At 51.6% G+C, this 27907-nt stretch overlaps 7 protein-coding genes across 7 annotated transcripts; 2 read left to right on the forward strand and 5 right to left on the reverse strand.

The window, feature by feature from the left end:
• Window positions 1-251: 251 nt before the first annotated feature.
• BO72DRAFT_390965 (uncharacterized protein) lies at window positions 252-2450 on the reverse strand (the record flags this gene model as incomplete). Its single annotated transcript, XM_040941828.1, has 1 exon — window positions 252-2450. One exon carries the CDS (start codon window positions 2448-2450, stop codon window positions 252-254), a length of 2199 nt encoding a protein of 732 aa, XP_040795832.1.
• A 5533-nt stretch (window positions 2451-7983) lies between these two features.
• Window positions 7984-10817, reverse strand: BO72DRAFT_501536 (putative meiosis specific protein Hop1; the record flags this gene model as incomplete). The annotated part of the gene is made up of 10 exons (XM_040948993.1): window positions 7984-8439; window positions 8492-8685; window positions 8734-8962; window positions 9016-9273; window positions 9334-9637; window positions 9688-9853; window positions 9908-10187; window positions 10236-10452; window positions 10517-10539; window positions 10605-10817. 10 exons carry the CDS (start codon window positions 10815-10817, stop codon window positions 7984-7986), a joined length of 2340 nt encoding a protein of 779 aa, XP_040795833.1.
• Window positions 10818-13276: 2459 nt separating this feature from the next.
• BO72DRAFT_463479 (WD40 repeat-like protein) lies at window positions 13277-16492 on the forward strand (the record flags this gene model as incomplete). The annotated part of the gene is made up of 3 exons (XM_040946597.1): window positions 13277-13573; window positions 13650-16316; window positions 16367-16492. 3 exons carry the CDS (start codon window positions 13277-13279, stop codon window positions 16490-16492), a joined length of 3090 nt encoding a protein of 1029 aa, XP_040795834.1.
• Window positions 16493-17427: 935 nt separating this feature from the next.
• Window positions 17428-18669, reverse strand: BO72DRAFT_501538 (translation initiation/elongation factor MRX8; the record flags this gene model as incomplete). Its single annotated transcript, XM_040948994.1, has 2 exons — window positions 17428-17968; window positions 18041-18669. The coding sequence occupies 2 exons, from the start codon at window positions 18667-18669 to the stop codon at window positions 17428-17430; spliced, it is 1170 nt and encodes a 389-aa protein (XP_040795835.1).
• Window positions 18670-18858: 189 nt separating this feature from the next.
• BO72DRAFT_481426 (60S ribosomal protein eL8) lies at window positions 18859-21993 on the forward strand. The gene is made up of 5 exons (XM_040947676.1): window positions 18859-19104; window positions 19221-19607; window positions 20738-20812; window positions 20902-21411; window positions 21485-21993. Exons 1-5 carry the CDS (start codon window positions 19036-19038, stop codon window positions 21683-21685), a joined length of 1242 nt encoding a protein of 413 aa, XP_040795836.1. The 5' UTR covers window positions 18859-19035; the 3' UTR covers window positions 21686-21993.
• A 703-nt stretch (window positions 21994-22696) lies between these two features.
• On the reverse strand, window positions 22697-25746 carry BO72DRAFT_391019 (putative spindle pole body component; the record flags this gene model as incomplete). Its single annotated transcript, XM_040941832.1, has 4 exons — window positions 22697-22735; window positions 22798-25204; window positions 25356-25564; window positions 25687-25746. The coding sequence occupies 4 exons, from the start codon at window positions 25744-25746 to the stop codon at window positions 22697-22699; spliced, it is 2715 nt and encodes a 904-aa protein (XP_040795837.1).
• An 839-nt stretch (window positions 25747-26585) lies between these two features.
• BO72DRAFT_453287 (uS17 family ribosomal protein) lies at window positions 26586-27868 on the reverse strand. Its single transcript, XM_040945944.1, has one exon. It carries the CDS (start codon window positions 27616-27618, stop codon window positions 26767-26769), a length of 852 nt encoding a protein of 283 aa, XP_040795838.1. The 5' UTR covers window positions 27619-27868; the 3' UTR covers window positions 26586-26766.
• Window positions 27869-27907: the final 39 nt, after the last annotated feature.

Below are 27907 nucleotides of genomic sequence, written 5' to 3' on the forward strand. Positions count from 1 at the left end.
AGGCAATAATGAGCCAGCGATCGGTGTTGTTAAAGGATAGTCATTTGGTATCATATCGCCAAGTTACATACAAAACGACAACAGTTTAGGTATCAATGAGAAAGCAACGAGTGTTCAGGTGGGTAAATAGATAGTTATGAGATGCATCAAGCGAGTGAATGATGCAGTATGATCGAGCGTTGAATTGAAGTTGTTGGACATCGCTTTCATAAACTTAGAAGACAGCTGAAGTGCTTCCAAGACATCGAGCTTTAGTGGACAGCCGTCACGTTACTGTTCTCGTTGTTCCACCTGATAGCCCAGATAGGAAAGTCTTCGCTCTGGGGCACCTCGTTCGACTCCTCCAGGATGATCGCTTCGCTACTATCCGTGCGTCTCCTTGAGTGTCGTCGCTGTGATTTGGGCACAGCCGGAGGTGGACGCATAGGCGGCGGCTTTTGCGTTGGAAGGGCCGAGAAACGCTGCAAAGGATGCGTGGGTGTTATGGGAGAAGCTCCGCTAGTGACGGGGGATGGAAGGCTCTCGGAGTATGCAAGACTGGTGCGAGGCGAGGGGAACGACCAAACAGTTTTCTGCTCTCCATCAGAAGAACTACTCTGAAACACCAGCCCCTCCCGATCACTTTGCTGCATGGTTTGGCTCGATATAGCCGAAACTGCCGGGCTCAAGCGTAGGAACGACATGTCCGTGCCATAGAAGGAATCGCGTGAAGGCACGGAAAGCATAGATCCCTGATCGGGTTCCGGAACACGGACTTCGTTGAAGAGACTGGGCGTGATTTTGCCTTGTCGCTGTCTCATGGCTTCTAGAAGATGTTCCTCTTGCCGCGTCACCGCAATGACTCGACTTCGTCTGTTGGCCTCTTTCTGTGCAGTCATCGAGTTTCTAGTGCGCGGAGCAGTCTTTGACTGACTGAAGATAGGGTCTCCATGGAAGAACTCGGGCTCAGAAATGGTGGGGATACCACTTGATCGGCGAGACTGACTCTTCCTAGTGGCTGTTGATGATCTTCCCGCTGACGACATGGAGGGGTTTCGACGAAGAGATTGGTTCCTCTGACTGTATTGCGATCCACGACTTATGCCAGATATTGGCCGGTCGATGTCTCGCAGCGTGCCTCTAGTGGTATGCGCTGCAGAAGCTGTGCAGATTTCAGGCTCACACTCGCCGTAAGTTGCCACACTGTTTCTCGCACTTGCATCAGAATGGCCCTTGGGATAGGTTTCGTCGTCGTCTTCCTCTTCGTCCTCTGACGAAGACAGACAAAGAACGCTTGACTGGTTGAGATCCGCCGTTCTCAACGTACTCTTGCTGGTTTTCTTGGGCATTGAACTCTTCGCGTTGGCTCCATTGTGCCCAGCATTCGAGGCACGATAAGCTTTTGCAGGAAAGCGGGTTTTAGGAGATAAGTAGGACTCTCTGCTCCATCCGCTCACGGAACTATTGGATGATAGGTCTCGCGAGTCCTGCTCGGTCGACTTCGAATCCCGTTTTAACACGTGATTGTCGCGGCTCTGAGACTGTGCATGCAATCGCTCGGACGGCCGGGCGGTATGTTCCATGTCGCTATACCTTTGCAAAGCAAGGTCCATCTCATTGGTGCGTACGGTCTTCTCGAAGGAAGAATCTGACCAATCTGAGCTTCTCATCTTGTACTTAGTGGATGGTTCTTGAGCGTGGTGGTTGGCTACTTTCAGAATAGATGTCTTCGGATGATGCGGCGTTTTTGATGGCTTTTGAGAGGAATCTTGGGTCTGGGTGTCTTCCGGGTTGGTAGTAGCCTGCTCGAAGGTCACTGAGATGGGCGAAGGCGAATCTACCATCCGCTGGGGGGACAGAAGAGGCGCGGCATTCGCCCGTGGCTTGGGGAACAGCATTGAAAGATCAATCCGAGGCGGACGCATCTTCTTGCGCGAGTCCCTCATGGATTCCTTGGGCTGTTTCAGTCCATGGCGCGGTTCTGCATGTTGCCGCGACTCTGATTTGCGATTTTCGTTGTTTCCAGAGCTACTGGTTGCAACTCCAAGGAACGGGTTCGAGTCCGTCGTTGATTCCTTGGAGGTAAAATAGGAAAATAAGGCCGATGAGGAGCCAGTAAGGTGAAGTCTCTTCGAGGCTGTTGGTACAGCAGGCAAGGCAGTATCTTCCAATCGATATTCCTGCCCCAACAGCGGGGATGAGGCTCGAACACGGAGATGAGCTGGTGGAAGAGTGGATTCTGAACCGGCGGTCGGAAAGGGAACGAAACTCCCACTCTTTTGTGACTTTACCTCCGGAGATCGTCTGAAGGTCGGCTTTTTCGATCTTCTCTTGTCGTCGCGGCTCGGGAATTCATCGCGAGAAGGAATATCAGCGGCTCCCAAGATCTTATAGGCCTTTGAGGAATTCTCGTTCCTCAGATCATCCTGACTCAATGTTGCCGGAAGCTTCCCACTGGGAGTTGGATTCATTTTGGCGATTCTTCTCAGTAACTTTCAATGGTCCGCTGGGTAAGAAGTTTCGATCGCCCGAGTTCATGAGTTCGGTCTGTGACAGTTGCAATCGGACTACTTTACTCTCGTTGCAGCGCTAGCTTGGAGTAACCACATAAATCGTCTCTCCATGCAACAGTGAGATTGGGATAGAGACTCGAAGCTCAAGGTGGAAGGCCTCGAATCCTTTTTAGCTCTTGTGTCCGGATCCGATTGTGTCTTCCCCACACGAGCGTAAGTCGGTGTGCCGTCAGAAACTCCTTGTTCGCCTGGTATGGTTACCGTTTTGGTCACAACGTATTCCGGCTTCCAACGTCTCGCTAGCAAATGCTATACTCCGAGTATGCTTGAATAGGCGGTCTGGAAATCGAATGGTTGCTGGTACCTGACCCTATGAACGCCACAATATGTAGGGGCAGGGGTCCGTGGCATAAGGTTAAAGAAAGTAAGATAAGAAGGGAAACAGGTCAGAGTCGTGAAGTAGGTGGTTCGACTATGGAAGAAAATGTGTTGCGGTTTGAGAATAAAAAGAGAGAGGAAAAAAAGGTGAACGAGTGAAGCTATTGTCCAAAAAAAGTGCAGAGCACCAAGAAGAGGATCCTCAACTGCTTTTGAAGGACTGCCGGTGCAGAAGATTGACCGGGCGCAGGAGGGTTCGGCCGTCAAAGCCTAAAGGGAATAGCAGGCGCTATGGAAAAAAATTTGTTTAATAAAACAAAACAAAAATTAAATCAAAAAATTAAAAACCGTATATTTAAACTATTAATCACGGTGCAGAGAGCACTGTAAAACAGTAGTAGAGAGTTACTATCGGTAAAGGGGTGGGACACTGAAGACAGAAATACTGGAAGGAGGCGCCAGTAGTGTCTAAATCTAGTAGCATGGGCCAACAACTAGGAGGGAGCAAGTCCGGATGGACAACTTCCAGACCCAAACAAAGATGCCTTGAAAGGTGTAAAGGTTCTCTTTTAGCAACTCAAATCGTAGATGTGGAGCATGAGAGCCTGACAACGAATGTCAAGAAGCAAGCCCTGGGCCATGACCATCACAATCAGGGGAGAACGAATGGTGAGTGGAATTGGAGCATCGTACAACAGCAGTAACAATCGACAGGCACCCCTCAACCATGGCTCCATAGATCGCTAAGTGGCCGCTGAGAGGGGAACTTGAGGGGTGGGTTCGTGGATACCCGGTGATGAGAATTTGATAACTCATGATGGGTCCCCGGGGCAAGCGATGCCCCATCGAGGCAAGTACAGGATTCAGAAAGGAATTGGTTTCTCCTCGTCATGTTGCAATTGGAGGCCGTTCCAAGCCAGTACGAGGAATTGTGCCACAGGTTCTGTCTGGGCTCTGAGGTCGGTCTCTTATGGGGCCGTAGAGGTCCGTGAGAGACTCAGAGTTCCGGAATCCGAATCAGCGCATGAGGGATTATGCTGTGAGTACTGGACATGAGTGCTATACTATCCAAGCTCCGGAGTCCGGAGTCCTGAACGACTAATCTACAATGCAAGAAATTGATTACCTGGAAATTGATGTCTTGAAGTCCAGGGGTTCCGAACGGGGCGACGGGTAAAAATTCCATGGGAACTGGGAACTGGGAACTGGTAAGCGGTTGTCATGATGAGAAAGGACTTGTGTGAGCGAGCAAGTTAGTTGAAGATGCAGTCGAAGTGACAAGTCCATAATAGCGTAACCCCTTACCTTAGTTAAAGTTTCTTTCTTTTTGTCTCTTCAAGGATGTGTTCCTTCCCGTCTTCTGCATTTTTCTAGGGGCGGTTCTAGAGGCAATAGTGTTCTTCTTTTTCCTTTTCCAGGGGAATAAATAATAAATACGGAAAGGTTTAGGCGCGCGGCCGCACACGTGCCTACGTGGACTATTTGGGGATAAACAAACGAAGCCCGGTCTTTTCCTTTCCTCAAGTCAAGAAGAGGGGGAAGAATTGCAGCCATTCGAGCAATGCATCATAAGGGCCGGTGCGCATACATGAGGACTGCATACACCAGTAAAACACCAACTTGTGTATCAGGACTTCAAATTTCAGAAACGCAAACTGTCGCGCTGTCATGTCATACCAAGTTTGTGTCGGCAGCGGGCAAAAATCCTCCTGAACTTAAAAGTCAGGGGCTAAAAGCGGCTAGTCGTTGCTCCACGGGTTCTGCCAACCACTCCGTCGATGATCGATGATCCATGGAAATTGCTGATTATGTGCACACTGCGCACAGTGGAAAGAAAGCCTTGCCTCGAAGAACTACCTAACCTCCTCGCCTGCCCTCAGCCTCTCAGCCGTCCCTTAGCTGGTTTCTTCCTCCCAATGGGAATGTTCGCTGCTGCTGATCTTCGTCCCGCGCCCCAGCATCATACCCCGGCGTCGTGCTGGTGGGGTCATCGAAGTTCCGATTCAATAGTGGTCGATGATATCGATCCTGAGCAAGCACGAACCTGCCCATCTCTACTCTAATTGGAATATCTAGGACATCCTCGTCATTCACATGCTGTCTACAGCCGTGCGCCACTACCGATCAGGAGGCAAGATAGCGGCGAACTAGACATCAGTCGTTCGTCATTGGGTAGCCAAAGGCTTAATCTCAAATCTTAGATGCATGGCGATTGAATAGTCAACAATGATCGATGGCCTTCTGGCACATATTTTCATGGAACGACGCTGAGATGGCGTCTCGCCGAACCCTCATTTGCATGTACATGCAGAGGAATTACTCATATGCGGTTGGCAGCATGGAGAGGGTATGATGACGCCAGTGGCAGTCAGTCTTGTTATCACAGGGATGGACTTGGCTCACTGGCTCCAATTAAATCGGGACAGACGGCGGGATTGATCAGGTCAAGGTTGTGCCGCCTACAATGTTGAATTTGAGGCCTTCGAAGGGGCCGATGAGATGCAAATCTCAACAGTTTTCTTAGCTTTCATCTCATGCTATCAGTTTCTCGCCATGGCCACTGCTGAGGTGAGGTCAATCTGCTTGAGAATGCATGTCAGTATTTCATGCAGCATACTCCGTACCTCGTTTGCTAAGGAATACAGTACAGTACTAGTATGCAGATCGATTATCTGCCAAGCTGCCGTCCGTCTGTCCGGCTATCTTTTACCGAATTAGTCTCCCATTCAATGCCACTCACTTGCCGAGCCAGTTCCGCAGCTCGACAGGCAGGACATATGACAAATCTGGTTCTCTGCTACGAACACAATTGTGTCCACTGCGGCTCGTGCTGACGCTGCTATGAGCTGACCTAACAGACGGGAAGAGCCAAGCGTCAGAGTTTCCCCACGAACTCCAGCAATACGATGTCCAGTTCCTGGAGCGATAACCCGAGATAGTAAGACGCAGCCACATTCTCCAGAAAATGATAAACTCAATCCGCACGTCAAATGAGTTTTGGATGGTCGATAGTACCAGTTTCAGGCATAAGGGACCATTTGCGGACTATTCGCTGACTTGGCTCCCGAACCGCTGGAACCTTTGGGTTTAGACCCCTGATCGACGAGCCCTATGCCGAATTGACATGATTCTCAGGATGTTTTTTTCAAGTTGTCGGTCCACCCCCTTCCTCGCGAAGGGAGGATTTGGAAAATGGACAAAATAATGATCCAGATGAATCAAACGATAGATTCGAACAGGCAGTACTCCTACCGGTACCAAAACTACCGATTATCTACGAATCGTGGGGGGACTCCGCTCCATGAACCCAGCTAGCCTACTTCATACCTACCATGAGCACAAGAAAATGAAAAAGAGAATCCCCTGGTGGCTATTTCTCCAAAAGATGATCAACCTCATCCTCTCCCGCCATCCCCTATCCCAAAAACAAATCTCTCTCCCGAATTCCCTACCCACTTCCCACCTCTTCCCATCCCGTAGTCCCCGCTGCCCGCACGAATCTAACCCCTCTTCTGCAAATGCTCCGAATATGACGGCTCAATCGTCATGGAGACATCCCAAACCCTAAACGCACCAGATGTAAGATAGACTACTACATAGTACAAGTAAAGGCCAAAAAAGTTGTCAGTCCGTGCCGCTTCGCCCACGAACCTGCTGCTGCGGGCATGACGAGCCTTCCGATCCACGATCAAGACCGAAATCCCAAATTTGTTGTACCTTCGTCCCCCCTCTCCCCACGCCAAAATCCCCGTTTTTTGGCGCTCTGGTGATCCTCGCCAGTACTTGGCTGGGTATTTGATCGGCGTCGCTTTTGCTAGGTGGGGCTTTCGCATCTTCCGGGCTCATGCGATGGTACGGTTTCGGGGTGTTGGCGATGGTGGTACTGAGGTTTATAGGTTTGGGATTGGGGGAAGGAGGGGTGAAGAGGAATAGGGACATTGGCGGCTTTGTGATGAATGCTCGCTTGTGTGTGGAGGGGGGGGGAGGATCAAAGGGGATATTTGGTATGGGTACGTACTCGACGACGACCTCGCATGCGTCTGCTACGCTTTAGAGGTAGAGTGGGGTGAATGGATCAAGAATGAGCTTGGTCTTGTGTCGGTGACAACGGGCATTATAGACGCTCATTGAGACGTATAAGATACGGGTTGGAATGGAAAGGAAAGCCAGGGATATGACCACTGGAGCACTGGAGGTCGATGTGTGGTTGTTCAGGTTGGTATTGATGACTGCTAGGTGTACTATACCTTAAGTACCTTTAGGGGTCTTGATAACTACGCAGTGCTTGGTGCTGGCTATCGAGTCGGCCATTGTTCCTTTGCGCTTTTAAGTGTTCAATGCCTTGCTCTTTTCGGTTGCCGGGGTTGGAGTGGTAAACCAGCAGGACGGTACTAGGTAGAATGAGAAGTGATCCTTGCTTTCCATGTCAATCTCGATCACATACTAGCTGAGTTGGTCTTTTCTTTGTGGCTTACTATACGAGGCCCGGGAAGCTTTCGGAAACAGCTTACTGCGAGTCTGATGGCACGAAAAGAAGGTCATTCATCCACCTCCTGCAACGAATGACCCAGATAAGAAACCGACTCGCTTTTGTCATAGAAACTTGACAGAATATCATACTGCTACTACTATGCTCATAGTAGATTTTTTTGAAACATAACAAGCTTTGCCTGCAAGGTGTACATAGACCACCGTGCGAATAAAGACGTACCCACTCAAGCAACACCCCATCTTTGCGTCTCAAACCATGCGCGTTTCACGCGATATCAAACTCTTGTGTTGTTTCTGCAAAAGAACCCCAATTCCCCTCCTGTTCGTGGGTTTGAGCTCTTTCTGGCCACTGCGTGGGGTGGGGGGTTGAGACAGGGAAGGGTGCAATAACCTTATTTCGAAACATCCTAACCGTACATGAAAGCTAGCCGGAGACCCTAAGCCAGACCCTGGGTCGAAAGCTTGTCATGACTCAGGGTCCTCGTTTCACTTTATAAATAACATGACCGGTGTGTATTACCTCGAGGTTGAAGGTTTTGATCCGACTAATCATGGTCTTCGAGGGGGGTAATGAGCATTTGCACATCACATCCCATTAGTGAGACCTCACGAGTCGCATTGTTCAGACATCGAACTCGTCGGCCCCAACATCAATGAGCTTGGAGTAGTTGCTGATCTTACGTCGCTTTCTGCCACTCCTTCGAAGACTACCCTCGCTCGTCTCTCTCGTCGTCGGTGTCTTTGGGCGCGGAGTTCTGTGGGTCTGTTGGGAGCTATCCCTTCGACTGCTAAACCTTGTGACTCTGCCACTCGGACGGTCTGGTGTCGACTGTTCGGGCTGTGCACTGTCCTCTTTGGGAACAGGCAAGGACTGTTTCCTCTTGCGACTTCGAGTCTGGCTCCCGGTAACCGTTACGATTTCTTCCGGCGGCTCTGTATCGCGCTGTTCCCTTGGCTTGAGCGCGGAATCTAAGCTTTCCTTTTGCGAGTCCCTGTCCTCGGTGTTTGCTTCCCCATCTTTATCGATCAAGGACCTTGTCGCTTCAGTAGGCGGTCCCGAACCATCGGGCCAGATATACTGTAGTACACTAAGCACGGTTGGAAGTCACAACAAGTAAGAGCGGACTTACGTGGTGTCGGATCTTCAGCATCGGATCCAGAATTTCTTCCTCGATTGTCCGCTGGACATCCTCCGAAGCTGGGATGAAGAACTTTGGCAAGCCTCTGCGCGAAAACCCTTTGCTTTTGTATCCCGGTGTCGCTTCCAGGAGCTCGCGCTTTCTGAGCAGCTCCGTCATTTGAATGACGGTCTGTCCATTGCAGTCTACACGCAGTCAGATTATGGTATCAAAAGTATAATTGATCCACTCACGAAGCTTCTCGGTGAAGACCGACGTATGATTCGGGTAGCCCTCCGTCTGGATGATCTGGATGGCTCTTCTTAGAAGAACCAGGCTGGTCATTTCCTGGAGTACTTGGCCTTCTTTGGGTTGCAGGAGGCAACGATAACAGGCGTGGACATTAGGTAATCTGGCATCATCGCTATCTTTATATCCGTAGCAGGACAAATGCTGATACAAGTGGCAGAAAGAGCATTCGATCTACCAACGTTAGTTTCTTTTGTGTTTTTAACACCATCTGGCTCACCACCTACCATGGATTTCGCTTTTTCTTCGCCTTCCCAGCCGCATTGACACCTCACGGTGCCTTGGCCTTCTTCAGCTCGAGGAGCATCCAAGCCATGAGCTTTCAAATACTCCGTAATGTGACGAACACTTTCATCTGAAAGATTTGGCTTCGGAACTTGTACTGGTTGTATACTGCTTGGTTCCCCAGACTGGGGACGCGCTTCAGGGGCGATAGGCTGTGTAGGAGACAGGCCACTATCGAATTGAGAGCCTGACTCTTGAGTCTGGGCTTGTTAGTAGCCTTTCTAAGGAAATTTGTCATGTCTCAGGCAGAATTCACTCACTCGCAACATTCCTTCCAACTGCAGCCTTTCGGCAGCATCCTGGGTAGTTTCCACAGAATCATCAGCTTTCTGCGATGGCGTAGATGATACAACATGGTCCCGGGTTGATGAACCATCTTTATTGGTGTTGTTGCTCTTTTCGACCACGTTGATGGCGGCCTCGCTCTCCTTCTCTCGAAATCCCACATCATCCATTCTCTGAACTACATCCGTATGTTCAAGATCAGGTGGTATTTGGGGCAGAGCTTCTGAGCCTTCTGGTTCAGGCCCAGTCCACTTCATAGAAGATACCCTAAGTCCCACACTGAACATAATCAGCTACTTAGCCATCACAAGGGTTACGAATCCCCTTACGTATGCCATCCACTATCCATTATACCGCATGATTGCGACTCTCTTCTCCAGTTTTCTGAATGGGGAAACTTGATCGTGTCATCTTTCGCCCCATTGAATCCCGGAGGCTCATATTCAGGAGGGCAATTATCAGTATAGAACAAATGAACCCCTAGATTGCGTTTGTCTGGATTCACTTCTGTTAGCGGCTTCCCCCTTCGAATGAGCTGAGGATACTGACTTGGAAGAGCTGGTAAGAAGGCACTCAACGTGATCAGCCGCCTCACAATCGTCTCCAAGCCTACTCTGGCTGACTGGGCAGTCTTGATGTCAGCAACTAGTCCCACTGGTTCTATCGACAGACTTTCGAGACGGTGGTTGATATCTCCAGACTCTCCAGAGTATTTGAAGGAGAACGTGTAGGACTCGAGCACATTCTCGGGGGCATCCTTGTCGACAAGGACGGTCAATTGGACGGCTTCCAGCACATTCTTGCTTAAAGCGTCGAAGATGCCGTTTTCCTGCGCATGTCAACATGCTGTAATGCGCGATTGACTACGGAGTCATACCAAGATGTCAAGGATCATATCCGCCTTGGGATCGGAGCCTCGAAGGATGATCTTGAGCGGCTGGCCCCTTTTGCCTTTGCCAAAGGGAACCTGCGCATCAGACTCTAGTGTAGGACATGGTGTATTCCGGTCGAGGAATTCGCGGTAGGAGAATTTCCTTTCGCGCTGGGTTTCCTTGAGGTCCCTGTCATCGAAACAGGGAAGCGGTAGGAACTCCCTGCAGCATAACACATCTATGAGATTCTAGTTCTATAGCGAATCGAGGCGGAAACGCGACGAACCGAAGGTAGAATAAGGTACCAAACTAGTCAGGTGCGTCAGGCGGATGTCGGTGACAAGCCCACAAGGGTATGATCATTGAGGCCCTACCGATACATGCAGCATGATCTGAACCATCTCCAAGCTTTGTTGCTGCTGCTGCGATATACTTTCTTTAAGCACTAATCTTGGAGGGGCTCCAATGACGGTCTGGGTCTGGACATTGGTTGTGGGCCCGCTACTCGCCGCCGCATCATGAAGGATGCGAGGAGGTTGTACTTGAACGGAGGGGTAAAGCGGATTGGAGTCCCTAAATCTGACCATTCTGGCAAGCGGCAAGATGAATGATCTGAAGAATGCAGTATGGTGCGTGTGATCAATGGAAGGAGTTCGCAGGGAAAAGGGAGGAATCGGAGCACGGTAAGGCAGAGTAACATTGCAGGTGAGCAAGCAGCAAGCAATGTTTCGGGGAAAGCAGACCGACCAAAGGCGAGTTGACGGTTTGACGGGTTGACGACATCAGACCGACAACACCCAAAGTACCGTCCGGGTCACGGGGAATGCGAAGACCATTTTTTCCTGCCAGCAGAACCCGCCTAATGATAATGAATAATTTTTGGAGAATGTACAATCTATCTAGTATCTACTGTGAGTTCGTAGGAGCTTCTCTGGCCAATCTCCACCTAATCAAGGTAACCAAGGTGATACACGGTACTGCTTTCGCTGGAGGATCGCAACGGGAAATATATGTATTGATCAAGGAGCCATTCAACCATAGGTGATTCAAACACTACAGTAATCTTACTGTGCGACCTGTGATTGGTAGTTTTGCCACAGGGCTAGAACCAGACCGATCAGCTTGAACCTCTACCTATTGCTTACCGTAGTCATTGATGAAAAATTGAATGGTCAAAAAGTGATTGAATGCCTGCGGTCGAGGCTGTCAACTGCTGTACCGTAGTTATTGTACAGTAGTAATATTCTCTGGAACCGGCAATCGATGATCGATAACGCGGGCGAGACGGTCTGACTTTATCTGGCGCTTCCCCGCAATTGTCCCTGGCAAGTCTGACATGTCGATGTCTTTTCTTCCTTGATCGCACACAAAAAAATGATGGATACAGGTAGATACTACTCTGCGCTTTTATGACGACTTTCTCACCTTGATGGCTTCGGCCTTCAGAGAATATGGCAAAGAATAAAAAATATAAAGCGAAAAAAAAAAAAAAACAATATCATCTCCCTTGAAGACCCCCACCATGTCACGTGTACTGTTTCCGAGGCAAGTGGCAAGATCCCAGTCTTACTCAGTGTTTTCTTATATGTAGTCTTGCACGAGGAGTCCTCGTCAAACGGACAGAAAAAGCAGCAAAAGCGACCAAGTCTACAAAGTAAGACACAAAAGTGTCATATGCACCGATAATGAAGGGCGGATAAGAGGTATTGGTGGCGGTGGAAACAGGAACCTACTGTAGTATCCCGACACGCCCGCGATTCGATGCCATGATTCTGCATGTCCCAAGCCAGAATGATTGGGCTTCAGGTCACAGAGCGTTCCGGGCATTGGGCAAATTGAATCTGCAGGACGGCAAAAAAAACTCAGCAGCTAATTTAACCGCCCGCCTCGCCTCTTGAATTTTCGCCTCCTTCGTTGTTTGCTTTCTTGTTCTTCATTGTTCAATGCAGTTTCGGTGTACGGAGTATGTGTAAAAGTTGCACCACCTGCTTACTGCGTATCAGAAACTTGGCCTGCAAAAACCCTTGATTTGCCATACATTCTTCCAAGCTCTGTCGTCACTAAACCTGCAACTGCGGAGAATGAAAATGACGATTTCGCCCCAAAACGAGGACCTCGGGAAGGCGGCCAGATTGGGCTAGTCGGTGTTAAGAACGAACTAACTTACTGTACTTAGTAGTACTTTTACAGTAACACCTGTAACTTAACTCAGCTATTTTAATATGTTAGTTAATGATTGAGTATTACTCCGTTAGTAGCCCAGGTGCGGGTTCGATGATTACTTTCCATAGTCGGGTTTGCTACTTGATTAACTTGGTTAAGTTAGTTAAGTTTAGTTACTTGAGACTGTGAGACTGACCAAGTAAACTTCCAACCAGAAAAGAAAGCACCGACCCAAACCACCAGTAGTTTACCTGGTACTCGCCCGCCAACCACCTCCAACTCCCTCTCCCTCCCTCTCTCTCCTCCACTCCACTGCTCCAGCCCAGCCTGTCTCCTCCCTCCTCCTCCCTCCTCCTCCCTCCTCCCTCTCCTCTAATTCCCTCCCTCCCTCATCCCAACTTACTTACTCTCCGCACAACAACCTCCTTGTCAGCAAAGCACGCCACAGCTTCTCCAACCTTACCCAACCCACTCCTTTTACTTACACCTCTGACCACTTCTGTTCCTCTTTTCTCTCCAGTCGACCTTGCTTGGCACGGATATGTTCTAACGACTCTTTCCCAATCCTCTTGGGCACTCAAATGGTTTTGACGGGCGTGTTTCGTGTTGGCGACCCTCTTTAACACCGACTTTGCTTCGACAAGAGTCTAGCCGACTTTCTCGCGCACAAAACTACGATTCCTCGCCCCATTATAAAAAGATCCTGTTCACCCGCACTAGCTTCGCAAAGTACCTGAGATTATCTTCGATGGTGCCTCATACTTCATCACACTCTCGACCCTGATCCCGCCTTGACCACGCTGTCTTAGCGCGACAGACTCTCAAACCGTGCTCTACACTGCAACCCCGTCCCTACAACAGCACCGGACTCTGGGAACACGCCATGGAGGACCGCGAAAATGGTCATGGTCTTGACCCTGGCTCTCCCAAAGCAGCCGTAGGACAATTCTCGTTTGCTCCTGCCACTCAAACCACGGTTGTGACGACCACCACCACTACGACCACCACTTTTCCACCCATGTCCATAAGGCCGCCTCACGCAATGCGGAATCTCGACCCGAAACTATATCCTTTAGCATCATCTCCTACTCCTCCATCATTGAGAAACATTAAGTTCGAACTTGGTGGGAAACAGGTTATCTTTCACGAGCCCGAAGACACGGCAGCCAAGCTGAAGGAGGTATGTTTGTCTGATCTCCGCCTTGTGATTCGCTTGTCTTGATTTTATCATGATTATACTGATATAAATCATGTAGCTGAACGAAAAGGCGGTTGCTCTGAACGCTTCAAATGGTACGGTACGATCCGTGACCTCATTTACCTCAGATGATGCCCAACTGGCCCGACGTTCTCAGCCCCTGAACCACCTCTCCATATCTAAGCGTCGCGCTATCGAAAATAGTCACCGTATTACTCATGCGTCTTCCCAAAGAGTTCCGTCCGAGCCTTCAGCTCGTTCGTTTCGTTCTCAAGCCCCCACGCAAGCACAATCTATGACGGCTGGCCTCGCCACTCCGGAGACGGAAAGCAATAACAGTGCGGGGGAGGGTGTCATTCCCAGACGGAGGGTCTACAGTCTGAGTAATCCTCGCCGAGAGACATTGCTACGATCCCCGTTGTCCTCGGAGATTGAGTCGCAGGGCACTTTTTCAGGAAACAACACTTGGAGAGAACCGTTCCGCACCAAAACCGTCGTCTCAGACCGAAGCAGGCCGTTAGCTCGGAGTGACACGGAATCAAGCCTCAGTCGACCTCACTTAGGGGCGTCTGCAAGTCAGGATTCTGGATATGGTGCTCCGGACGACGATTCTCAGCACCCACCAAGCGAATCAGCGTCACAGCGGGCATTTATCGATAATGTGGTGGCACAAGATATGTGCTTGCCTAGCCCAAGTCTGTCCCCAGTCGCTGCGATGAACGCAATGAACGTTGATTCCTCGTTTGACTCTGCCGAAGACCCAGAAGCTGACACGGATTCGAGTTATGACAATAATGACACCAAGGCGGTAGGTTCTTTACGGAATGTGCAAGCGAAGGCAACGTTCGTTGAGCAAGCTGGCGGCAGCTCCTCGACGTCTGTGACGCAGCGGTCTGCTTCGCTAATGGAGATTCCCGCAGTCCTGGAATTTTTCGACACGATTCCCGATCCGATGAAACCGTATGTCATGCATCAGCTGCTCAAACGTTGTCCCAAACCGACCTTGCAGTTTGTTGCAGACGTTGTAAATCCGGCCCTGAAGTGTGATTTCTTGTCTGCTCTTCCGACCGAGCTAAGTCTCAACATCGTCAAATATTTCGATGTTCAGACCATGTGTCGAGCTGCGCAGGTGTCCAAACGATGGCGACATATCATCAACTCTGACGAGAAGTCGTGGAAAGAGCTCTTTGATCGAGATGGCTTTAAACTTCCCGATGGAGAGCTGGAACGTGCAATCAGAGAAGGATGGGGCTGGCAGTTCCCGAGCGGCAGCGAGGACCATGAAAAAGACTTGGGTACATTGCCATCCTTTCAGTCTGATGAGGAGTCCGGCCACAACAAGACTGCGGTATCTCTTGCGGAGTCAAGTGACATGGCATTGTCTTTTAGTCGTCGACCGAAGAGGAAAGCCGTCACGCGTGTCTCAAGCCGGAAATTAACAAAGAGGAAGATTTCTTCAAGCGGAACTGATCATTCCGAATCCGCAGATTGGAGAACAGAGGTGTCTAACTCGGAAGGACCTTACGCTGCCGCGAATGCCGCCGCTGCCGCTATCCCATACCCAGAGATAGGCCTGCCAACCCTACGAGGACTTCATCTCTACAAATCGCTGTATCAGCGTCATTATGCCATCCACAAAGCTTGGATGAAACCGGATGTCAAACCAAGACATATTGCATTTGGGGCACACGGTAATCACGTGGTCACTTGCTTGCAGTTTGACACGGATAAGATTGTGACTGGAAGTGATGACACAAATATTAATGTTTTCGACACAAATACTGGTGTTCTCAGAGCAACCCTGGAAGGCCATGAGGGTGGCGTTTGGGCTCTCGAGTACTACGGCAATACTCTGGTTTCTGGATCTACCGATCGATCAGTCAGAGTTTGGGACATAGAAAAAGCGAAGTGTACCCAGGTCTTTCACGGGCACACCTCAACTGTACGCTGCCTGCAAATTGTCCTACCAACGGAAGTGGGGAAAAAGGCCGATGGCTCTGCTGAGATGATGCCTAAAGAGCCACTAATCATCACAGGTTCTCGTGATTCCAATCTGCGGGTCTGGAAACTTCCGAAGCCTGATGACCCTGAGTATCATCCTAGTGGACCTCACTCGGACGACACTGATTGCCCGTATTTTGTTCGTGTTCTTACAGGTCATCAGCACTCGGTCCGAGCGATTGCAGCACATGGTGACACGTTGGTGAGCGGGAGTTATGACTTCACAGTCCGGGTATGGAAGACGTCAACGGGAGAAGTTGTCCACAGACTTCAAGGTCACACACAAAAGGTGTATAGCGTGGTCTTGGACCATAAACGTAATCGCTGTATCAGTGGAGCCATGGACGTCATGATCAAAGTCTGGTCTCTGGAGACAGGGTCACTCTTGTTCAACCTGGAAGGTCATACCTCTCTCGTTGGACTGCTCGACTTGAAATATGAACGTCTGGTTTCAGCAGCTGCAGATTGTACTCTGCGGATCTGGGACCCGGAGACCGGTCAATGCAAGAACTTGCTGAGCGCCCATACGGGGGCGATCACATGCTTCCAGCATGACGAACAGAAGGTCATCTCCGGCTCCGATCGAACTTTGAAGATGTGGGATGTTCGCACTGGAGAGTGTGTTCGAGACCTTCTCACCGATCTGGGCGGAGTTTGGCAGGTCAAGTTCAACGATCGTCGCTGCGTTGCTGCAGTGCAACGTCGTGAAGTGACTTACATCGAAGTGAGTATTGTGTTTGCTATATACAAGAGTTTTTTGCTGACCATTTCCAGGTTCTCGATTTTGGCGCTTCGCGCGACGGTGTGCCCAGTGAGCAGCTAGGCAGACGTATTCTTGTCAATCGCTGGGGCAACGAGGTCAGCGACACTGACGAAGATTACGATGTGTCGGATGCTTAGATCCGACCCTGCTGCTTGTTGTCCGGCTTTTCCCCCCACAGAGACGATTGAGGGCAGTCAATCGACATCTAGGCAACGGCACGGCCACTTCATTCCCTCGTTTTAACTCAACAGATCCAGCCATGAAATAATTACGATACCCCTCCATGGATTTTCTATTCCTATCATGAGACTTGCATAGCGTGGTTAGCATATTTTGATGTGCGGCATAATGATGGGTCGGCGTTGTGGCATTCAAAACATCCTGTTGACCCCAGGGTCAACGTTCTTTCCGTCTTGATTTGCGCCATGTCTCGCATATTCTGTGTCCATATGCATTTAACATTATCTCGAGCCCCAGGCCTTCAAGGTCTCGGCCTCTGTTCATGCTTAAACATTTTTGCACACATTGCAGCTGTTTCAATACTCACTTGCCATAGAAATCAATGAAAAAATGTCTTTGAAGTGGCCCTGACTAGTGCTTGTAATGAAAACATATGTCTTGTTGAAAATTACTTATTTACACGTAATACTACAATGCGCTCGTCGATCAAACTGACGACGTCAAGCGAGCGTTAACAGAGACCGTGGATCCTAGCATAGCCTGAGAGGTTTGAGAGTCGCAGGCGGACTCGCGCATCAATCCGCAAGCTATGCATGTCGATAGCAAGATCAAACCAGATGACCTTCACAAATGGGCACCGGTAGCATCGGACATGATGCGAGGCGCATAGCCTTTGCTCCAAATGTGACAGAAAACTCGGCTATATTGATGCCTCCCGCCTTGGGGGAGCGGAGGGGTGAACATGGCCCCCCCCGTCTTAGTGAAAATCAATTCAAGGCACGTCCAAATTGTGTCCTGATTCCCTTCCGCTCTCTGTTGTATGGGTGGTACCATGGTGAATTCGATTTCTGGGGGGTCCCCGTGAAAGAGCCTCTCTCTCTCCATCTCTGTTTCATCGTCGTTTGGGCGACACGTGGGATGAAAAAGTGATTGGCCCACTGAACACCTTCGTTACCGGAAGTTTACCGGCCTTCGTCTTGGTGTTCTTCTTCTCTTCGCCCTCCTCGCTCTGTACCTGCGCCACCGCCGCCTTCTCTTGCTTAATCACATTCCCCTCCGCGTCCAGATTCGCATCATACCCGGCCGCCTTCAAGATGGCCCAGCGCAGGGCGGAGATGCCGATGTAATTGCCGGGGGTGCGCTCGAGGTGCGCACAGGCGGTCAGGGTCTCCCCGAGGGGCGGGGGACCGTTCCATTCCCGGGCGATGTCGGCGGCCGACTCCCGGAACTCGCGGTGCAGGTCGCGACACAAGGTGAGGGAGGACTCCGAGATGCCGGAGCGGAGCTGGCTGCGCTGCTTGACGAGGACCTTGTCGATCTTGGGGACGACGATCTGGTAGGGGAGGCCGTATTCGCTGAGCGAGCGGATCATGACGCGGTCCATGGGCTTCATGCCGTGGAAGCCGTCGATGAGGAGGAAGATGCGGCGGAGTCTAATTGTGTGTAGCTTTCAAGTTAAAAGGTGGGGTTTGCGTGGGGGATTGCTGCTCGAGACCAAAACGTACTGCTTCCTCTTCTGCAGGTACTTCATGATTTCTTTACCCCAACTATACCGACCGCCATAGCCGTAGCCCGGCATATCCAGCAGCACGATTTTCGACTCGCCGCCTTTGGTGCCGCCGATGCCGAAGGCGTTCATCTCCCGCGTCCGGCCGGGTTTCGTCGAGGTGTAGCAGAGCTTGCCCGTCATGATGCGGTTCAGGAGGGAGCTCTTGCCGACGTTGGAGCGGCCGAGGAAGCAGACCTCGGGCTCGTGGGCGGACATGGGCGTCGTCAGGAACTTGCTGGCCGACCAGAGCTTGACCGGGGAGTGGCGCGAGGGGGCGAAGAACTTGTCCGCGTAGGCGAGCTGGGCGTCATTGGGGCACTCGGTCTCATAGTAGTCGTTGAGGATGGTTGCTGGCAGGTCGGAGAGGAGCGTCTTCGGGGTAGGGTGTGCTGGTAGGTCAGAGAGAGGCGGATTCGAGGTAGGGTGTTGAGGGTCGACCGCCTCTGCAGGGCTGGAGAAGTCTTCTTCCAGCGAGTGCTCGGTAGGCGAGGAGTTCCTCGCCGTTACTGCGGAGGAGAAATATCGATGGACTTGTGCCTGTAACGGCCGGATCGAACATCTGAGAGTGTATAGTTGGATAACCATGTTGAAAATTTGGCGAGTCCCCCCACTCAGAACAAGGTTGTTGAGGTGATAATGGTCTGGTAGTTTTTTGGAGACAAGCTTTCCTCCGCGGCGCACGGAATCAGAAAATCTGCCGGGCGGTGACATTCTAGGTCGGTCCGATTGACTCCACCGCCTAATCGATAAGAAGATGCGTCACGCCCGCGCGAGGGGAAATCGGAGAGCTTCGGAGATACGCACAATACAGACTGACTCGGACTACTGCAGGTACTCTTCCTGAGCTGGTTCACTTGGAGCACTTAACCCACCACATATTATCTTTCTCTCTTTCAATCCCTTCGCAACGCGTCCATATTCCAGAAGACAGACAAGAGCCAGGCCTCCAAGATGATCAACGCCGTCCTGGTGTTCAACAACAACGGTCAACCCCGTCTGACCAAGTTCTATACTCAAATTGTGAGATGTTCTCTCTACAGGCCTTGCCCGCATCCCCTCTTATCTCTTGCTCACCTGAACCCCCTATTTCCCCCCATCCAGCCTTGTCATTGCTAACCCTCTCTCGCACACACCAGGACACCCAAACCAAACAGACCCTCATCACCCAGATCTACAACCTGGTCTCCCAGCGCCCCCCAAGCGCCTGCAACTTCCTGCCCCTCCCGCCGCTGCTCTCGCGCGGGGCCAGCGCCAGTGCCGCCAACGGGCCCTCGGACGCGCCCACCCAGATCACCTACCGCACCTACGCCACCCTCTCCTTCATCATGATCTCGACCTCGACCGAATCGCCCCTGGCGCTGATCGATCTGATCCAGGTCTTCGTCGAGGCCCTGGACCGCATGTTCGAGAACGTCTGCGAGCTGGACCTCATCTTCGGGTACGAGACCATGCACGCGGTGCTGGGGGAGATGATTGTCGGCGGCGTGGTCGTCGAGACCAACATCGAGAAGATCGTGGCTGGCGTGAAGAGCCAGGAGGGCCAGCTGGGAAAGAAGCGGGCGATTCAGGCCGCCAGTTCGGGGCTCGGGAGGGGTGGGTTGCCTGGGCTGGGTGGGTGGCGGTAGAATCTAGTTACTCTATACGGTGATAGACCGGGGGAAAGGGGAGGAAGTGCTATGCATCAAGCGATATCTGATACCACAAGTAGGGATGAGATGAGACTCTAATGTGTAATGATTTTCTTTGGCTGTATACGGTTTGGTTATTTTGTATGCGCATACAGGGTTGTTCTGTTGATGGCGTTGGGGTAATGTGATTTGACTAGACCTGGCTTTTAATTTTGATTAGAGGCAACCAGTAACTCGACAGACAATCTACAACGAAGTTACACTAGCTACGACTTCAAAATAGCTACTGAATTAAGGATATGCAGGCTGGAATATGGTATAGTATAGTACACCGCCCGCTATTCTGCCAGGGGGTTGAGCCCTATCGCACGTGATCGACAGGAATCTGGAACGCCGGCAAGGCAGTTGTTCCGAAGGCGGCCCACAGAAGCGGCAGGCGGCTTTTTCTCCGCGAAAATCAAATTGCTTCCCTTCGTTTCTTCTTTTCTCTCGATCGTCAATCCCGTCACTCAACGCCGCTGCGGATCTCAGTCGACAACAATGGTGGTAAGCATTTGAGATTTCTACATCCCAATGAAGCAACAAAATTCCTCTACCCTCTAGAGAGAGAGAGAACACACCCTTGTCATCGACAAACAACTGCCGACGACCGACATGTTGTGTGAAAGACCATAACTGTGGGAAGTCGGTAACTTGCATCTCGCGCACCTCGGTCTTGAGATAGCAATGTTTTCCGCTGCATTTCGTGGATCTCGGGAACCCTTCACTGGGCCCTCTCAAGTGAAACGGAATCAGTGATGATTTGGCTGGAGTCGCAAGGTTGTAGCCGGATTCTTCTTGTTCCTTTTCCCAATGTGATATGAGCTTGGGATACAGTTCATGCGCACAGGAATAGGAGCGAATCCAAGTTTCGGCTGCAACTTTGCGATCTCTCTAGAGTTTAAAGAAGAGTTTCAGCACAAGAAAAAAAAAACACAACATGGTGGAGCACACGATGCTGATTTCTTCTTTTTTCTCAATGATAGCCCCCTAAGTCCGGAAAGAAGGTTGCCTCCCTCCCTTACCCCCAGGGTAAGGCTGGTTCCAAGAAGGCCGCTAAGGTGAGCACACGCCCTTCAGATCTTGAGCTTGTCAAGGCCTAGATCGTCGAAAAACGACCTCTTGTGAATGCTAACGAATCTCCACCCAGAACCCTCTCATCGAGAAGCGTTCCCGCAACTTCGGCATTGGCCAGGACATCCAGCCCAAGCGCAACCTGAGCCGCTTCGTCAAGTGGCCCGAGTATGTCCGCCTCCAGCGCCAGAAGAAGATCTTGAACCTCCGCCTCAAGGTCCCCCCTTCCATCGCCCAGTTCCAGAGCACCCTGGACCGCAACACCGCCGCCCAGACCTTCAAGCTCCTCAACAAGTACCGCCCCGAGACCAAGGCCGAGAAGAAGGAGCGTCTCCACGTCGAGGCCACCGCCGTCGCTGAGGGCAAGAAGAAGGAGGATGTCTCCAAGAAGCCCTACAACGTCAAGTACGGTCTCAACCACGTTGTCGGCCTCGTTGAGAACAAGAAGGCTTCCCTCGTCCTCATCGCCCACGATGTCGACCCCATCGAGCTGGTCGTCTTCCTGCCCGCCCTCTGCCGCAAGATGGGTGTCCCTTACGCCATCGTCAAGGGCAAGGCCCGTCTCGGTACCGTCGTCCACAAGAAGGTATGTCTCCACACTGCTCTGCTCCCAAACCCTACACATCCCTTGAAGACACCCTCTAACATCTTCCCTCCAGACCGCTGCCGTCCTCGCTCTCACCGAGGTCCGCTCCGAGGACAACACCGAGTTCTCCAAGCTCCTCTCCGCCATCAAGGAGGGTTACACCGACAAGTACGAGGAGTCCCGCCGCCACTGGGGTGGTGGTATCATGGGCGCCAAGGCTGTCGCCCGCCAGGAGAAGAAGCGCAAGGCCGTTGAGGGTGCCATCCGTGTCTAAGCTAGTCTCGTGTCACTAGATCCCCAGATACCAAACCAAAAAGCTTAGCTATGTGAACCGAAAAAATTTCACTGCACTGACGGGTTACCACAAAAAACTCTTATACCCAAACGAAACCTTTTTCAATGACGCCGTCTTTTACCTTTCTCCTCCATGTACAACCTTGCAGATACCCCCCCTTCATGAATGCTATTTTCCAATGATTCTCAACTCTTTGTCTCGTGCACACCTTCGTAGAAGTATACTTTCTTTTTTGCATTCAAAGTTGAGAGAGGAAAAAGGAAGCGAAGCATTCATGTGAAGAGGTCTGCACCTTGTTAAGCGTAGTTTACAGTTGTAGAATAGAGTTTGCGCCCAAGGAACGACTACGCTGCACTCGTTCCTCCAGTGGCTAGTCTGCAAATGTAGCACGGAGGAGGCTGTATCAACCTCAGGCATTAAAATCTGCCGTCTTGGCCTCAGGTACAACCCTCGACACCTAGGCAACCAGGGTCCAAATCATACTTTGCTTCCGTAGGTCCTCATGAAAATGCAATCAATGCTAGTTCCTAGTCCATGCCACCCGAGTAGTAATAAAATACATCCCATGAGATCACACGCATGGTACAAAGAAAGCATCTATACAGAGAATAGCAACGTGTGGTATGCTGGCGTGTGGTATGGTACGACAAAAGCTAAACCCCCGCCAAATAATCAGAAAAGAAGAAACGAATTGATACAGCCAGCAAGAAATACACCCTGTCCCTTTCAACCATCCGATATGCTCCACTTATCGAAAGCACTGACAGGCCCCGCGGAATCAACGTGGTCAAGAGACTACCAAAGGGAGCCGGTAGAGGTAAGAAGTGGGAAAATGAAAAGAGAAAATAAGATAGACAACGAGAAAGAAAGGATTCTTGGAAGCTCCGTGCACTTGCTGCGTGCAAAAGGAGGTTGATATCAGTCGAAACAAGAAGAATAATATGTGATGAAGGGGAATCGAATCAAAGTTGGTTGTTGGTCATTCGGTCATTAGCGCTGAGCAGGTGGTCGTGTAAGGCCTTGCCTTGCCTATACGTGGTATATTTTGTTAGTACCATGTTGTGTGCGGAACGGACCGGGGTTGTGCTCACCTTCATCTGTTCGATTCTTGCTTTGAGTTGACTTGTCACTTCCGCAGCTCTTTTCCAGTTCTCTGCTGGTTCCGTGGACCTGGCAGGCTGGTCCTCGCCCGAAGCACTGCCAGAACCCCGTACGGATGAGCGTGTGGGGCTTCCTAAGCCAGAGTAGCCGGTGCCGAATGTAGGGCTGAGCTTTCGTCGCCCGAGGGCTCCTTCTCTGGTGCTCAGTGATGGAGAGTCCAGGCCGTTGTTCTCCTTCTCTTCGCTGGGGCTAGTGGAAGCATAACTACGCGGCCGGGAGGTATCAAACCGTGATCCTACGTGGAGTCCAGCTCGGGACATCGGATTGTACCCATTGTGGCCCGAGTCTTGATAGACCAACCCGGGTTCAGAGATACTGATGTTGTCGGGCAGGGCATTTGGTGGGCTAATGGCACTGGCGCGCAGCGCTCTAGCTAGCTCGCGCTTTAAGCGCTCGATCTCGCGCTGCTGCTTCTGGACCGTCTGTTCTGCTGCCTCCGCGTCACTGCGTGCTCGTACCAATTGGGTCTCTTTAGCTTTGATGCTCAGAACATCCCTAGTGTGGTCTTCGATGAGCTGGGCGTTTTGGTTCTGGAGTTCTGTGATCTGAGAGTTCAACTTAGTCCGGTCGTACTTCAAATCATCGATAGTGCGGGTGTATCGCTCTTTCTCGAGGCGTAATTCTTCCAGTTCCGCACGTTCAGCGGCAGACATGCCACTCATCTGCGGTGCGACTGGGGCTGGAGCTGGCTCGGCCGGAGCCGCTGGCCGGGCGATTGGGCGACCAGCAAGGCCCCTTCCGAGACCAAGTCGAGGTGCGGCAGGCGGCGGCGGTTGGTCCTCTGAAGGGGGTGATATTACACGCCTTTGGGGTGATGCCAAGCCAGCCTGACCAGCAAGCCTCTTTTTGAGGCCACTAGGGGCAGGAACGCCGCCCGGCTTTGCAAGCCCACCCAGCTTAGACGGAATGGCTCTCGTGGCAGGCTTAGATGGGGACGGTGCTGGAGCTGGCTCCTCGACAGGAGCTGGTGCAGCTGCAGGCCTCTTCGTTCCGAGTGCTGGCTTCTTGCCACCGAGGACCTTCTTGCCAACTGCCGAAGTAGTCTTTGGCGGGCCGACGATAGGCTTGGGTCTGTCCTTCGCCTTGACCTCCGCCGTCTCGTAGAACTCCTTGATCTTCGTTTTCCGGATATCATCGAGACCTTCAAGGTAAGGATTCATTGCCCGCTCTCCCAGGATTTTCATCAAGGTACCCAGAACCTCTGCGCCTCCAGCACGATTGACCTCGCTAGACTCAGTAAGAAGCTTTGTAGCCGCCTCTGCAATCGACTTGATCTCTGGTTTGGCCGGCACGTCCCTGGTGGTACGAAGACAACGGATCAAGAATTTGAGGGTTTCTTGCTTGACTTGCGGGTTCTTGTGTTTGAGGAATTCAAGGATCTCCTCCAAGCATTCCGTCAAACTTGTGGCGATAAAGACCGAGTCGAGCGCTTGACCTAGGGCATCTGCGACGCTTTGTTTCTTCTCTTTCAAGCGTTCCAACATCGGTGCCATGATAGTGGGTCGATACTTCAGGAATCCGCTGCGCAGGCCTTTGGCAAGGAGGTCAACACAGTTGGCGGCAACAGTCACGACTGCAACATTGGCATCTTTCATGGACTTGGCCAATAACCGTACCACCTCATCAAATGGCCCATCCTTGATTCTGGGTACGTTCAGTACAGTGTAGAGTTCATCCAGAGCCTCCTTCCTGTCCTTCCACTTCGACGAAGAAAGCTGTTCCGTGAAGTTGCCGGGTACTTTGGACGCCACATCCACGGGTTCCGCGAGGTCGAAAACGTCGACTTCGCCCTCATCCTCTGCATATTCCTCAACTCCCTCCATCTCGTCATCGCCACCTGCTGCAGGAGCAGCACTGGCGACAGCCGCCGCATCCTGCTGCGCTTTGGTGAGCCTCTCCTGCTTTGGTGGCGGTTCTTGCTTCACGGCTTCGAACAACTTTTCCAAGTCAGTCTGTTGAACAGGCTTCAGCTCGCCCCAGAAAAGGGGCTTAATGGCTTCCTTCAGCCACCTATAGAGCTCCACGGTAAGGTTTTGAGCTTCCGCCCGAACATTCTTGTCTGCGTGCCCAAAGACCTTGGGTAAAGCTTTTAGTACCGGCTTTGGGTCCACAAGCTTGCACCCGAAGTTGTGATAGATCGCCTTCAACCCCGCCAGCGCGGCCGCAATCACCTTGGGCATTTTATGTGACAATGCGGGCATCATCTCCTCAATCACCGGATCCGCCTTATCCATCTCCACACACAGAAGCAGCGCCTCGATCGCATTCGCTTTGGCGGTTGGTCGTGTAGATATGAGACCCTTTTCACAGATTGGTAAAATTGTAGTTGCGCGCGTTCTAGGGGATGAGACATCCTGTTAGTCTTGTGCTCCCAAACCGACCTCCCCTTCCTCCATCTCTCTCTGTTTCTCCACCCGAAGCTCCACGGATCGGAAACACTCCCCCAACACGAAGAGAAACAAAAAGGGAAACATATAGACCAATTTACCTTGTACAAGCCTGTACCCCACCAAACTTCAAAAATGCACAATAGGCTCCAAGACCTTCTTGTTGAGCCGCCACATTGGAATCTGCCACCGCGCCTTTCCAGAGTCCGGGGTCTTGTATGAATGGAGTGAATACCGGATCCGACTCGTCCGGCGTCTTTTCGAATTGTTGTTTGGCATCTTCGTATCCTTCCTTGCGGACTTTCCAGTTCTATGGTTTTGGGGGAGCTCGCAATCAGTATAAGTCTCTCGCCACATGACCGCCCGTCGAGCCCAGAACGAGGGGCTTTGCGGTATGGGAGGGATGATAATCCAGGGAAAAGGCTAGCAAACCTTGTGCGCGAACCGGTCGGGCAATGGTAAGGAGGAGAAGTCCTCTTCTCCCTCGGCCATTATGACGGGTTAATGAGAGTAGTTTCCACTAGATGATGAGAAAAAAGAGAGAGCGACATGATTAGCGATTGCGCTCTTACCCACAAGGAAATAGACTGGATGGCATCGAACTGCGCTTGTTGAGGTTCGATCCTCAAAGGTGACAAGTCCAAGCGCGCTGCAAAAGTCCTGAACCTCCAAGGGGGAGGGGAACAGCGAGGAACAGCATCGAAGGATTCCCCATCCAACCCTTCAAAAATGAAGACGTACCTGGAAAATTGCAGATGATTGCAGATCTCGTGCACGGGCGAACAACCGGGAATAGAGACAGGGCGTAGGTTCCGGAGCTCACGACCAGCACACAGTATGAAGGGGGTCTTCGAGATGGAGTAGTTCCAGTGACTGGAAGATGAGGTAATTCCGGGGATTTAGTAGGTAAAAGGGCTCTTAAGCCGGAGGATGTCGAGGAAGTGTGGCGATTAATACAAAGAGTGGGAGAGGGAAGGAGTTGGAGGGAAAGTAAACAACGGCAAAGTCACTGGGGTGACTTCGCGACCCAAAGACGGGGCTTGGCAGCCGTAATTTTGCTGCCCGCACCGCGCAAACACGGGGGGAGGGGAGGGAGGGAGGGATGAAAAGTGTAGAGTGAATGATTGGCCTAGTTTGACATGACAGCTCAATATATTGTTCTAATTGCCAACAACAAGATATTGTCTTACTATCATCAATGCAGAGGGTGGGACAGCGCAAAAAGTATGTACTGCTTTATAGCATAAGACGTAGTAGCATCGCGTATGCCTTGACTCTACTTCACTCTTTACCCCGGAGTCTGGCTTACTGGACTAAACTGGCTAGACAAGCCCGAATCGAGATTCCACACTATGCCACATGAATAGCTATAATATACACAAGGTTTACATACAAACCATACACAGTCAAGGAGAAGACGTAAATAAAAAAAAAAACTCCTGGTAAGCCTACTCCCACTCCCCTTTCACCCTCTCCAATAAGAATGAAGCAGAGCAGCATCAAATCCCCCACTTAGTTCTGTGTAGTCTCAGCAGCAGGTGTATCCTTGGCAGCCTTCTTAGCAGCCTCCTTAGCAGCCGCCTCCGCCTCCGCCTCTGCCTCCGCCTTAGCAGCCTCCTCGGCCTTAGCAGCCGCAATCTGCGCTCTCTTGAACCCGATCTGCGGCACGAACGAGTCCTGTCGCTCCTGGATCAACCTCCGAATGCGCCCGACGTGCTCCGGGGAAGGGGAGCCACCCTTCACGTTGCCGCCGGCCTCGCGGATGCGGGTTTGCCTGCGCTGCCACTTGGCCGTCCGCTTCTCCGCGCGCGCGGCGTCACGCTCCTCCCGCGTCATCACGGCCGGCCGGTCCTCGATAGGGTCTCCGAAGGGGGCGATGATCCGCTCCACCACGTGGTGCACGTTGCGGCTCTTGGGGTGCCCGGACGAGAACTCGATCACGTCGCCGACACGCAGCGACTCGCGGGGGTCCGAGACCAGAATGATCTCCTTCTTGCGGTAGTACTTGCGGAGGTGGGCGTCCCACTCGACGTTCCAGTGCAGGACGCGGACGGTGCGCACCATGCGGCCGGCGGATATGACGGTGCCCTTTTTGAGCTTGTAGGCGTATTGGCGGAGCGAGGGAGGGACCTCGGTCTGGACACTACTGGAGGAAGGGGCTTCGGCGGTCGGAGTGGCGGTCTCCACGGATGGTTGCTCCTGCGGTTGCTGCTCTGTTGGTTGCTCGAGGAACTTGGGGGCCGTCGTGGCGATTGATCGTTGGAAGAACGTAGGTCTGGAGAGGTATTGGGTGGCGGAGGCGGGGGTGCGGAGAACAGAAGTTCGCAGGGGCTGGAAGGCCCGGAGCACGTTGCTGAAGGCCATTGCGAAGCCTGTGTGGTGTAGAAGGAATTCGACTGAAGGAGTAGCGTAGGGTCGTTGTTCAGTCACGACCGACTCGATCTGTTAGACAAGGCCGCACAGCTCGTAGGGATTGCGATCGTGCGAGGCTTGTTTATCGGACGGTCCCGATTAGTGAGACTTTTTCTGAATGGTATAAGCCGGTATACTGTGATCGCACAGCAGATCCCGGATAGTAAAGAGTGCTGGGGTAAGGTTAATCGACAGGCACGGCTAGATTTCAGATCGGAGCAGCATCGCGGCCGCGGGCGAG

This window comes from Aspergillus fijiensis (assembly GCF_003184825.1).
Source record: "Aspergillus fijiensis CBS 313.89 unplaced genomic scaffold BO72scaffold_88, whole genome shotgun sequence".
Classification (NCBI taxonomy): domain Eukaryota; kingdom Fungi; phylum Ascomycota; class Eurotiomycetes; order Eurotiales; family Aspergillaceae; genus Aspergillus; species Aspergillus fijiensis.